General features: G+C 54.9%; 6 protein-coding genes across 6 annotated transcripts; 2 read left to right on the forward strand and 4 right to left on the reverse strand.

Annotated features, from left to right (window-relative positions):
* Positions 1–192: 192 nt before the first annotated feature.
* On the forward strand, positions 193–1,688 carry BFR2 (rRNA-processing protein bfr2; the record flags this gene model as incomplete). The annotated part of the gene is made up of 2 exons (XM_064804851.1): positions 193–259; positions 310–1,688. 2 exons carry the CDS (start codon positions 193–195, stop codon positions 1,686–1,688), a joined length of 1,446 nt encoding a protein of 481 aa, XP_064656693.1.
* A 3,242-nt stretch (positions 1,689–4,930) lies between these two features.
* LTR77_007615 (uncharacterized protein) lies at positions 4,931–6,967 on the reverse strand (the record flags this gene model as incomplete). The annotated part of the gene is made up of 1 exon (XM_064804852.1): positions 4,931–6,967. The coding sequence occupies one exon, from the start codon at positions 6,965–6,967 to the stop codon at positions 4,931–4,933; it is 2,037 nt and encodes a 678-aa protein (XP_064656694.1).
* A 476-nt stretch (positions 6,968–7,443) lies between these two features.
* On the reverse strand, positions 7,444–8,024 carry LTR77_007616 (uncharacterized protein; the record flags this gene model as incomplete). The annotated part of the gene is made up of 2 exons (XM_064804853.1): positions 7,444–7,733; positions 7,808–8,024. 2 exons carry the CDS (start codon positions 8,022–8,024, stop codon positions 7,444–7,446), a joined length of 507 nt encoding a protein of 168 aa, XP_064656695.1.
* Positions 8,025–8,323: 299 nt separating this feature from the next.
* saf4 lies at positions 8,324–9,205 on the reverse strand (the record flags this gene model as incomplete). The annotated part of the gene is made up of 1 exon (XM_064804854.1): positions 8,324–9,205. One exon carries the CDS (start codon positions 9,203–9,205, stop codon positions 8,324–8,326), a length of 882 nt encoding a protein of 293 aa, XP_064656696.1.
* A 363-nt stretch (positions 9,206–9,568) lies between these two features.
* Positions 9,569–11,128, reverse strand: LTR77_007618 (uncharacterized protein; the record flags this gene model as incomplete). The annotated part of the gene is made up of 3 exons (XM_064804855.1): positions 9,569–9,789; positions 9,843–11,043; positions 11,093–11,128. The coding sequence occupies 3 exons, from the start codon at positions 11,126–11,128 to the stop codon at positions 9,569–9,571; spliced, it is 1,458 nt and encodes a 485-aa protein (XP_064656697.1).
* A 917-nt stretch (positions 11,129–12,045) lies between these two features.
* LTR77_007619 (uncharacterized protein) lies at positions 12,046–12,426 on the forward strand (the record flags this gene model as incomplete). Its single annotated transcript, XM_064804856.1, has 1 exon — positions 12,046–12,426. The coding sequence occupies one exon, from the start codon at positions 12,046–12,048 to the stop codon at positions 12,424–12,426; it is 381 nt and encodes a 126-aa protein (XP_064656698.1).
* Positions 12,427–12,452: the final 26 nt, after the last annotated feature.

The following is a 12,452-nucleotide window of genomic DNA, read 5'->3' on the forward strand; positions in this document are numbered from 1 at the left end:
GTAGAGTATGATATCGATGAGCACACTTATGTGTATACTGCATGGCGTCAAGGAAGAGTAAGGTTAAGGTACCCTCTCCCAGGCAGCTAAATTGTGGTCCGGCACGTGACTTTTCGCCTCTAGCACACGTGCAGCAAATCTTCACATGAAATCCGACTTCAGCACATTCTCGTCTCTCTTCTCTACTGCAGCATGGCTCCAGCACCAGGTCGCAATCGCGCAAACGATTTCAGGGACCTAACACAATCAAATCCTCAAGGTCAGCCGACGCGCATTTGCAAATAACAGCCTACCCTAACCGCATACCAGATTTTGACCCGGAAGAGGACGACGGACAGGACGGTTTCGACGACAGCGATGCCAGTTCCGCCGATGAAGAGGACGTAGACGAGTCACGAGCGCACTACGAGGATATTGGGAAGAGCAAGCTTCGCAAACCAAAGACCGCTGCCTTAGGTCCACAGTATCGCGGATCCAGGATTAGCAGGGACGCCGCGCTTGATGGTGAAGAGGATGATGACCCGTTTGGCAGAGGGTTTGATGAGGAAGAGAGCGACGAAGAAGATGGCGACGGCCTCGATGACGCTACCGAGAGCTCGGAGGTTGAAGAAGACGAGAATGAGGATGGCACGTCTGATACGGACATGAGCGAGGACGAAATGTCAGCACTCAAAACAGGAGCCATAAGCTCCAAGGAAGATCGCGCGGAGCTGTTGAAGGCGGTTTCAAAAGACCAAAAGACTGTGGCCTCGGCGCTGGCGCAGTCTACGAAGGCGGATGCAGAGAAGGGCAGGGCTGTGAAGAGGCAAAAGGGCGCATTCGACTCGCTACTGAACTCTCGAATCAGGCTGCAAAAGGCGCTCGTTGGTGCAAACACCGTTGTTGGACTTCCGGATGAAGACCTTCAAGCTCAGCTCGGGCAAGCTAATCATGCCCTCGAGGCAGCAGAGACGGCTGCCTTCGCCTTCTGGTCCTCACTCAACGACTTTCGCGAGAAGCTGACCGGAGCGCGGACCGGCGAGAAACGCAAAAGAAACGACTTCGGCAACGATACTCCTACCGAAGACCTCTGGAAACACATGCAGGCACAGGAGGCCGCACAGCAACCGCACCGCAACGCCACTCTGAACAGATGGGCAGTGAAGGCTCGAGGCGCCACTGCACTACCAGAACGAGGTGTCATCAACCGATCAGCACAGCAATCAAGTCTCGTCGACGCGCTGCAGGAGCATCTCTCTAACCGTGACCGCCTTCTTCAGAAAGCACATACTCCTCGCTCTTGTGCACCGTTGCAACTCGCAAATGGAGTCACGCAGGACGACAAGATCTACGACGATGCTGACTTCTACGGCATCATGCTCAAGGAACTCCTGGAGAGGAAGAGCCAAGACTCCGTCGCGGCGTCAAACATTGACCTGAATTTCAACCTCAAGCGTGAAGCGAAGGCGAAGAAGAACGTTGACACCAAGGCGAGTAAAGGCAGAAAGCTGAGATATACCGTGCATGAGAAGCTACAGAACTTCATGGCACCGGAAGATCGAAGTACGTGGAGCGAGCGTCAGGCGGATGAGCTGTTCGGGAGTCTGTTTGGTCGGAGGTTAGGCCTGGGCGAGGAGAGGGAGGAAGAGGAAAAGGTTACAGATGGCGCTGAGGAGAAAGACGCTGGCTTGATGTTGTTTAGGAGATGAAATGCGTTGCCGTCTGAGGCCCTATCTAACTGCAATGCCAGTACCGGCTCTAGCGATTCGTCAGCATGTCGCCTTCCTACTCTGACAAGACTGCAAGACTGGTGGTCGACTACAGTTGATGGACAGACCGGACACCAGCGGCACCAGATGGGGTCACACCTGCTCAAAGTGAGGCGTCTGGCCAGGTCTGGTTCGAATCGACCCAGTGGAGGCTCCCAGACCATCGCACGATGAATGTGTGAGGCTTTGCTGTCTTGGAGAATGGTTAAGTCTGCTTCAGGTGTGAGTTCCAATTTCACATGAAAGGCTTGGCGATGTCTTCTCCTTTCCGAAACTTTCCACACATCACTTCATAATTCAACCTTGGCCTCGAAAAGCTGTCCCTCAACACAAACAAACCAACATGGTCACTCGCTCGATGCAAGATGTTCTGGACCAGGCGAATGATGCGACTGCGAATCTCATTCTCCAATTCCAAAGCATGGACGCACGCTTGGGACAACCCATCTCGACCACCTTCCATGATGCAGATCAAACTTCACATGACTTCGACTTAGCCTGCCGGCTGTACGCGGAAGACCTGGGGCAGTACAGCGCAGACAGAACTGCCCACAATCTTGAAGAGCCACCGTCTTCCCCCAGCCTAAGGACAACTGTGTGATCTGTCAGGACGAATTCGATGCCTGGGAAGGGGTGAAGGTGCCGTGAGGGCACTTCTTCTGCGACGGCAATCTGGACGAGCTCTTCCGCAAAGCCATGACGCAGGAGGACGCATACCCACCGCGCTGTTGCAGACAGATCGTTCCCTTTGAAGACTTCGAGCTGTATTTGAACTCGACGCTGGCCGAAGATTTCATCCACAAGAAGGAAGAGCTGGACGACCCTAAGCCGACCTACTGCCATGTACCAACCTGCTCGGCATACCTCGAACAAGCGAACAAACGTGAGACGACCGCCACCTGTCTGAAGTGCTGGGCTCGGACGTGTATCCTCTGCAGGCAAACGCAGCACTTTGGCGAGTGTTCGGCAGACGAAGCAACACAGGAGGTCAGGAACATGGCACGCAATGAAGGTTGGCAGACGTGCTACAACTGCAAACGAGAGGTCGAGCTAGCGTTAGGATGCAACCACATCACGTGAATTACTTTTCTCCTTTGCAAATAGAGGCAGAACTTTGCTGACCATACACCAGCTGCCGATGCCGTGCCGAGTTCTGCTATATCTGTGCTAGGCCATGGAAGAACTGCGACTGCGATTTGTGGGACGAAGCCCGCCTCCTGGCTCGCGGCCAACAGATCGCCGATCGTCAAGGTGGCAATGCGAACGGCGCCGCCGAACAGATTCGCGAGAATCACGAATGCTGGAATCACGATTGGCAATACCTTTACAGTGCGAGGATTTGCGAGATCTGCAGGGATCGTCTGCCCGCCTTCCTCCTTCGCTGTCGGAACTGTTTGCCAGAGGTCTGCAGGAGGTGCTTTAGAACTCGAGTATAGCGGGTCCACGGGAGGAGGTATCGCGGGGCGGTGCCTGGACTCTTGTGTTGACATGGTGGCTGGATGGAGCGTAGGAGTGTACACTAGCAGGGAGCTGTTGGGAACAGGAGGTGTGTACCGCAATCGTGTCTTGCGCAAAGCCCACACCGCTCGGAACGAGCTTGTCGCAGAGTTGTATCCTCGATTCTTGGTTTCGTGGTTTGTCGCGAACGTTTCAACCTTTTCTTCCTCCTTTCCTCGCGTTTTCCAAGTCGTTACTCGTTTCGCTGCGCTCATTACTCGTGATTTTGTCCCAACCAGCTGATTCATCACCAACACTCCATCGACTTTCTCTTTTGTCCGGCCTTCTCAGACACGCCAACGACCAGTCATCCCTTCACACTTCTCTCCGACCCCTCCGAATATGGCGGCACCTCCGTATCGCTCCCTATACTCGTGAATGCCGTCGTCGCAGCCCCACTCAGCCCACTCCAGCGGGCCATCGTTCCATTCCCAGAACCCGGCTGCGACGACTGCTGCGACGGCTGCGGCGACGGCTGACGCGTGTGCCCGCTCGGTCGCTCCTGCTCCGCTGACGGCTTTGGGTACCCTGATGAAAGCGCGTACTCCGTTAAGTACCAGCTCTCTTTAGGGGAGTCACGAGATGGCAGCAATCCACGCTTCTTGAGACGGTAGGTGCGGAGCAAGGGGACCATGCTGGTGGCGAAGAGGGCAAAGGCGAACGAGAGCAACGGAAAGGAGATGTAGCGGAATACGTTGTACCACGATGTAGGGATGAAGACGGTTGTGAGCTGGGACCGTCAGTGACATTCTCGCCTTCATCAAGGCGTAACTCGATGGAGACAGACCGAGAAATTGATCAAGCTGATGGCGAATATAAACCAATCGAGGCGTAAGGTCAAGTGCCAGTGGATGTCGTTTGGTCGCTTATGCGCGAATATCCCAATGGCACCAACGAGCACCATCATGCTGAAGAACACGGTGATCGGAAGCAGCAGCCAAGTGAGGATGTACCAGTTGAAACCGTAGGCCCATTGGTAGACGCTTAAGTGGGAATTCACAGCCAGCCAAACCATGAGGCCGCTGGAAAGGCCGATGCATATGGTGCCGAGGATCACCTTTGTACTGGGCTTAGTGATTGATGGGAAGCGTTTCTCGTTGTATCAAGCGCACGCACCTGAACCAGACGGGCGGCGAAGACGAACTTCGTCGATGGGAATGAGAAGGCGCGGTCCTCCATAGTGTGGACGGCCATGTTGTGCTGCTGTGTCGTCAGGATGGTAACGTAACAGACGTTGGCAGAAAGGATGAAGTCCTACAACTACCTTGCCATTGACCGGGCGCGACGGGATGCAGTCGCCGAAGAATAGGAGGGTGGAGAGCTTGGCCAAAGTTTGAGACGAAGGCACCCAGATTCTTCGTCTCATCATTGGCCGTGACCATCTCACAAATACGGGGTTGATCTCGAAACACGGATCTCGCGTCCGATGTGGTGCATGGATGGAGTCGATCGCTCGTAGAGATAGCCTATTTTGGTCGATGCATGTCTATTGATAGCATTCGAATTCGTTGCCCAGGTGCCGGTAGCATTCGTGACTCTACCTCGTGGAGCGAAGCTCATAGCTGCTCGATATTAAAGGAGCAGACCCATCAAACAAAAGCCGCAGCACCACCAACTCTCCCGCTAATTCATTCAAATCATCCGTGCCCCTCCTGAAATCCCATCAATCCATCGTGAGACTGCCTTTACTGCCCTTTGATCATCGCAGCCTTGAACCGACTGACCTTCTTCAGCTTCCCGTCCTCTGTCTCCTCCATCAGCTCTCCCATTTCCTCATCGTCGTCCGCGTTCGCCTTGAAGCCGCCTTGTTGCCGGATGAAGTCGTTGCGGCGGGAGTAGTAGGCTTCTGCCAGCTCGCGGCGCTGGGTGATTGCGTCTGGATTGTCGAGTGACGGCGGGGCCGCGGCGGAGCCTTTATGGATGGGTCGTTCGAGCAGGGTGGTGCGGAGCGGGCGAGCGTCCTCAGAGTCGTTTACGCTCCCGGCCGTGGCTGGCGGTGAGGCGGTACCATCATCTTCGGACGTGGTGGCAGGAGTTGCACGAGACTTCTTGAAGCGTGACGGCTTGCTCGCAGGTTGAGTTGGCGCTGTGGAAGGTGTGGTCGTGGTAGGTCGCTCCGAGATGGTTTCGGCCACCGGCGTGACGTTCTCGCCATCGTGATGCTTCTGGGCCTTGAGTGGTGGAGACCCAGGCTCAGCAACATCCAGCTCCTCTGCAAAGCTAACCCGCTTCTTGACACCTGCCTTCTTCTCGCTGCTCTCAGAGCTCACACTGGAAGTAGAGAGGCGCTTGTCCCGGATCACCAGCCTCCGAACGTCTTGCGGGTCTAGATCCGGATCTGCGTCCGCGACCTCCTCGTCCTTTGGCGCTGGCCCAAGATTGCCGATGAGGCGATCCTGTAGCTCCTCCATCTGCTTGCGGTACTCTGGCGTGATCTGAGCACGCTTTGACCTGCCAGTGTCATCTTCTGAGTCCTCCGACTCCGACATGCCGGTAGTGTAGGGTGTGTCATCGTCCTCTGGGTACTCGGAAGTCGTGTGGAACGAGCCGGCATCATCGTCGTCGTCATCGTAGTCCATGAAGTTTTCATCAAGTTCCATCTGCGCGACTACATTACCGACTTCGTTGAGATGATAGTCCAGCATTTCGCGCCTTAGACGTGCGTCTTCTGGTGATTCGTCCTGTGGTATGACAACACCCTGAGCAATGGATGCATCGCTCTCAGTGGCATCGGTCGCCTCATCCCCCGCAGCCATCAGAGACTTAGCTTTTTCGACATCGTCAGCAGTCATTGGAGGCACGTTCGGCGAAAGGGGACCTTCTGGAAATGCCGGGATCTCTTCTACCTGCGGTGAGAACGACACGGATCTGGTGTCTGCGGGCGGTGCAGCAGGCATGACAGCAATCTTGTCGTTGAATGAGACACTCTTTTTGCCGTCCTCACGTGACTGTGATCGTGGTCGCTCTTCTGCCACTTTCGTGTCTGCGGTGAATGAGACAGACTTCTTGCGGATTGAAGGCCTTTCTGCCTCTTCGCGAGAGCCATCTCCTATAGGACTCACGGGTACAGGCTGTGATTGTGGCCGCTTGTCGACGGTGATCGAAGAGGCTGCAGTTGGGCTCGCATTGGTGATGGCGGGTTTCAGGTCCTCTGAGCTTGGTCTCGATATCGGCTTTGGCGCCCCTTCCAGATCCTTCTCCGTGAGACCAGCCTTCTTCAGATCTTCGATCGCTTTGGCAGTAGCTTGCTCCGGCTGGCTAAGTCGACTTGCAACCACATTTCCATCCTCGTCAAGCTCCTCGTGAATCTCGGTAAGCGGCAACCCAACCTCCGCACCTCCACTTTGCGTCGCCGCTGCAAACGCGAGCTCCTCCTGCTTCGCTTCGGCATCGAAGAACTGGCGCTGCACGGTCTCGATGTTCTTCTGCACGTACTCCTGTCGCCGTTCGATGAGTCCGATGATCTGCTTGGCGGAGCGTGGCGAATCACTGTCCAGAGCGGCCAGTTCGCGGATCTCCTTTTCGTTCACCAGGTCGCCACCGTAGGTTTGTGAGATGGTTGTGAGCTCAGCCGCATCAAGGTCGTGTCCGGGCAGCAAGATTTCCTCCTTCAGACCCTCGTACTCCGCCTCCCACAACTGCCAGTGTTTGAGTGTTTGTCGCAGCTTCTGCAGGCTAGCCTCCAGAGCCTGGCGGGTTTGTTCAAGCTTGAGGACATCCATGATGGGTGTGTTGTAGAGGTCGAAAGAGGGAAGCCAGGAGGACCTTTCTATATCATGGTGTGAAGTGCTTGTTATTATGCAGAAGAAGAGGATGGTGCTTGCCCGAGGTTTTAACTCCGGGAGAGGCCCGGCGGACCGATTGAAATGCTTGGCGAACTCACAGTCACCGATGACCAGTCACAGCAATGGCAAATGGCAGGGTTTAGCAGTCGTGCAACGTGGGACGAGTGAAGTGAATGTTGAGTGTAATGCATGTGCGTTGGTGCAGAACGGCTCAGAAATCGTCGATGCCGCAGTACTCGTCAAATACAGGACCATATTGTCAGCTTTACCCAGCCAATCTACCCAGCCGCTTTGGAAGCGATCGGGTATCCATGCTTTACACCATTGATCCGCTCTCCATCGTTCAACATGTGACAGCCTTCCCTCAGGTCCTCTCTCCCATGTCCATCCCATCGCCCACTCTCACCAACCTCTCACTGTGGGTACCTCCGCAACACCCTCCGCTGCTCGTCCTCCACCATCCTCTTCAGCATTTCCACCTTCTCGTACAATCGCTCATACTCCCTCTTCCACTTCCACTTCCGGTAGTCTCGCAGGTCGCGTGCGCTGCTCATCAGAGCTTTGAACCCATCCCGATCCTTCTTCCCCTGCACCATGTCATCGGCGAGCTGTTCGTAGTAGCGATCTTTGCCGCGGCAGTAGTCGTCTTTGGTCTCCTTGGTGCTGCTGCCAGATTGACGGACTGGGATGAGGTAGTAGTCGACTGGTGATCTACGTTAGCTTGTGCCTTGGCCAATGATAGGGTGGTAGATGTAGGGTGAGCCATTGGCAGCTTACCTGTGGAGGAACGCATCAACCAGTTGAAGGGCGATAGATGTGGGCGGCTGACGGCTTCAACGTTGCGGGAGGAGCTGACGTAATGTCTTGAGGATGACATGATCCAGCTCGCTTGAGTTGTGCTATCGTGTTGTCGTTGATGGTGATAATGGGACAATTTGAAATGAGTCTGCGTTGATGAGGATTTGAATGAAAGCTTCTCCCCTACCTGAGACATGAAGAGAGACCTGTGTTACGCTTCAAAGGTCGGAGCAAACTCACGTGGTGACGAGAGAGCAATGTTGGAAAAGAAATGTCTTACTTTCCATGGTGCTGCAGACCTGCAGCCGCAACTGATCCCCGGCGCATGACCTGAGACTATACTGATAATATGCCACCGAGCGCCGAGGAGTTTGTCGTGTCTCAATTTCCGTACATGATCCCAGTGCCAGACAAGGGGGTATCTTCCATATGCGCCAGACAATGCGAGACCTAACGCCATGCTAAACGCTCAATGTAAAGTCGTGTGTCAGACAGTCACGGAAATGCTCCATCCTTGTCGAAAGGGTTCATCGCCGCCCTAGTGTTGCTCAGAAGCTGCCGCCGAAGCGCATCCGTTCTGTCGGCCTTGGTAAGCTTTTGAGACTTCGTTGATCTTGCAAGTGAGCTCGTCTTGCGCATGAACGGCTGAGATCGAGCTTCGTTTTCTCCGCCGCCAAAGTCAACCAGCCTTGCCCTCCTGGCGTCCTCCTCGCTCTCTGGAAGCAGATCCATATCAGAGCCAATGCGTTCTTTGAGCTGCTCCGTCCTCTCCTCTTCCCTCTTCCTGACCTTTCGCTCTCTTCGGAAAGCATCCCTCACCCGCTTGTTGGCACTCCAAGTGTCACCCCAATCCCTCTCCTTCTCCACACACAACTCCTCGATCCTCCTCTTGTTATCCTTAACGGCCTGCTCCCCCTCCACCTTCCCCTCCAGCAACGCAAACGCGTCCTTTCTCCTCCTCTCCCTCTCCGCCTCCGTCAGTATCTCCACCCCGCCTTCACCCTCTCTGACCTTGTCCTCTCCGTAGTCCCTCGCCTTCCCGCCCTCCGTGACCACGTACGCCGTATTCTTCGGGTCCGTCCGCACCTCCAGCGTCCCACCACATGCCGCATGCTTCATTCGGAACTGCCATATCGGCGTGCTGTAGTAGTAGCCGACCTTCTTCTTCTCGGCGTTGAAGCGCACACCTTGTCCGATGATGGCGTGCGGGGAGCACGTATGGCACCAGACAGCGTAGGGGAGTTCGAAGCGCACAGTCTGGGTGCCGTCTTTGCGAAGAGTACCCGGAGCGCGTTTCTGGTGGATTCTGTTCCCGGAAGTTGCGCCGGCGTCCGCTGCATCTGGTGGGATATACCGACCCATGTTGAAGCCTTGCATGGTTGCGGTATCTTCCGGTTATGTCGCTGTCGACGAGGGTTGCTTTGTTGTGTTTATCGGCGTCCGAGACCCAGTTGCATGTGCTCCGTTAATGCATCGTGTGTTGTCCTTCTGTCAGACAGGTGAGCTTTTTGCTACTTCTCTATCACATGCTGACGGCGCCGACGCTGAGTAAGCGTTGCCGACGACCTCTTGAGTCTACCTTATTATTCGCGATCAGGTGAACGAAGTAGACTAGTCCATTCGAGGGACTCGAATGTGTTCGCCAGGACAAACGATATACTATAGGCACATTGGAAAGGACCGTCGAGCGCACTATCGTGCACTTTTATTGCCAACTTTCAACGACTACATGTACTGCTCCTATTTCCTCGGCGGCACATTCATGTTAATGTGGATGGTCTTCGGCTGCAGATAGCCCTTGATACCCTCTGGTCCACTCTCGCGCCCGATTCCACTCTGCTTGTAGCCACCGAATGGTGTCTGTGGCGATGTGTTGAAGGCCGAGTTGATACCGACGGTGCCGGCTTCGATTTTGCCGGCGACACGAAGAGCGCGTGCGATGTCAGAAGTATAGACGGTGGCTGGATGCAGGGTTAGTACATGTAAATCGAAGTGAGGAGCAATCTGTACTCACATCCAAGTCCGTAAGTGGTATCGTTCGCAAGCTGGATCGCCTCCTCTTCATCCTTGAAAGTACGGACTGAGATGACTGGACCAAAGATCTCGTCGGTGTAGACCTTGCTCTTCAGGTCCGGATTCAAGAAGACAGTCGGCTGCACGTAGGTGCCTTTCTCGCCCTTCCTATCGCCACCGACCAACACCTGCACTCCCTCCTCTCGCGCGCCGTGCAAGAAGCTCATTACACGCTCAAACTGCTTCTTGTCCGCCAAGGGGCCGTATGCAGTGTCGTCAAGCGAAGGGTCGCCCATCTTCTTGTCAGCTTCCTCGAAGGACTTCTTCACAGCCTCGATGTACTTGTCAGCAAGGCCCTCCTGCACCAGAACTCGAGAGGAAGCAAAGCAGATCTGTCCGCTGTTCCGCAAGAAGTTTGTACTTGTGTGTGACACGGCATTGTCTAGCTCCGCATCGTCAAAGATGAGTGCTGGGGACTTGCCGCCGAGCTCCAACGACACGATCTTCATGTTGCTCTTTGCGCTTGCTTGCATGACTGCTCGGCCTGCCGGTGCTGAACCTGTGAACGCAATCTTCGCGATGTCCATGTGACTTGCCAGAAGGGAGCCAACGGGTCCAGCGCCAGTAACGATATTGATCACACCCGGAGGGAAGCCGGCCTCGTTCAGGAGGTCGCCATAGGCAGCTGCGGCGAGGGGAGACTTCTCGGAGGTTTTGAGGATGAAGGTATTGCCAGCAGCCATTGCAGGCGCCATCTTCCAGGCCGCGAGCACATGGGTGCCATTCCATGCACAGATGCCCGCACATACTCCCAGAGGCTCGTACTGCACGATCTTATATGTGCCATCTTCATCAGGCGGGAAAGTCTCGCCGCTTACTTTGCCTGCATAGCCAGCATAGTACCTCCATAGAGCAGCAGGGCCCTTGATCATAGCCTTAGCCACAGTGATCGGCTGTCCCATCGCCATGCTCTCCAGCTTTGCGAGCTTGTCAACATTCTTCTCGAGCAAGTCTGCGAACTTGAGCATAATCGCTGCTCGCTTGTGACCGGCTGTTTCGCGCCATTTTGGGAAGGCTGCCTTCGCTCCGGCGACGGCGTCGTCAATGTCCTTCTCGGAGGCCACCTGCACCTTGTCGGTAACGAGAGAGTCGTCGCTCGGGTTGTGGACGGATAGTGTCTCGCCAGAACTCGACGGTCGGTACTGCTATACGTCAACGAGAGCTCACGTCGAGATGGAAGCGTGTGCTTACCTCGCCGTTGATGAAGAGATTCGTTTGCATCGACATGTTGGGTAGTTGTTTTCTGGTATACGAAAGAAGCAGAGTCCAAAGCAAACCTACGTTACCATCCAAGGACGAGTACTTCAATGTCCCACTGACGTCGAACTGCCTGGAGCTCGTCGACCATGAGCGGGGCAAAACACCATAACCTAGGCATTGTTCTCCTCCAACCTCAAGGTCCATCGTACTCGTTCAACGACCATACAGCCGAGTCTTCGGACTTACCGGGGAGGTTACGTATTACTCGTGCCAGTGGTGCCAAACGGCTTGCATATATCGAGAGAATCAGCTCTCGATTGCAGGCATTCGTCTAAGGAAGCAGCTCACGACCATGCGGTTCAGCAGCAGCAGCAGCAGCAGCAGCAGCGGACGACGTATCTGCGGATACGTCAAGCTCGTGATGAATGGCTACGGGACGAGTAAGCCTGTTCGTGTTGTGAGACGGGATGGAAGGAGACTGGGAGAATTGACGTGTTGTTGATCAGCACAGGCCATCAGCCATGAGAGTGCCGCTTCCGGCTGTCCCCTTCTTTTAACTCTTCGCTGAAAACACCGGGTTTTGGAGACTTCAGGTTCCCGAGTCGCGCCAGAACGTCGTTACGATGCTTCAACGCGTTCGTTGTACTCCTCTCTCGGATGCTATGAACATCAGATGACCCGATGGCGCTGTAGCCTTGCCCTGACCATCTCTACAGGCTACAGCCATACTCTGGTCAGGTTAGACATCGAACCAGGCGCCCTTGGCTCGCGATCTACTGAAAGGTATTAAAGTACATGAGTCTTCCTTCTCCTCTCCTCGCACTCTACTTAGAGGTATAAAAGTACACGAGTCTCCCTTCTCCCTCCTTGTCCCCCAACAAGAACCAACAAGAACCTTGATCTTTCCCAAAGGCCGCATCAATCCATAAACCAGAACCCTCGAAATGGCACCGACAATACAATACCTCCGCTACGCAACCACTGTCATCGCCACAATCTTTATCGGCTTCGGCATCAACAGCTTCGTCAACCCATCGCTAGCCATATCCTTCTTTGGCCTGCCGTATCCAGATCCAGAGCCTCTGCGACAGATCACGAACGTTTTGCTGGCAGCCGAGGGTATCCGGGACGTGTTCATCGGTCTAGCAATGTATGCATCCTACTTTGGCGACAATCGGGTGCTGGGGTGGATCACGGTCGCGGCGGGTGCGACAGCGGGTGCAGATGGGGTCATCTGTAAGATGATGGTGGGGACGGGGGAGTGGAACCATTGGGGCTATGCGCCGATTCTGGTTGCAATTGGGGGTGCTCTGGCTTTGGGGTGAGCAAATGTGGTTGTCTTGGCTGTTGT

Source organism: Saxophila tyrrhenica (assembly GCF_035928015.1).
Source record: "Saxophila tyrrhenica strain CCFEE 5935 chromosome Unknown scaffold_12, whole genome shotgun sequence".
NCBI lineage: Eukaryota > Fungi > Ascomycota > Dothideomycetes > Mycosphaerellales > Extremaceae > Saxophila > Saxophila tyrrhenica.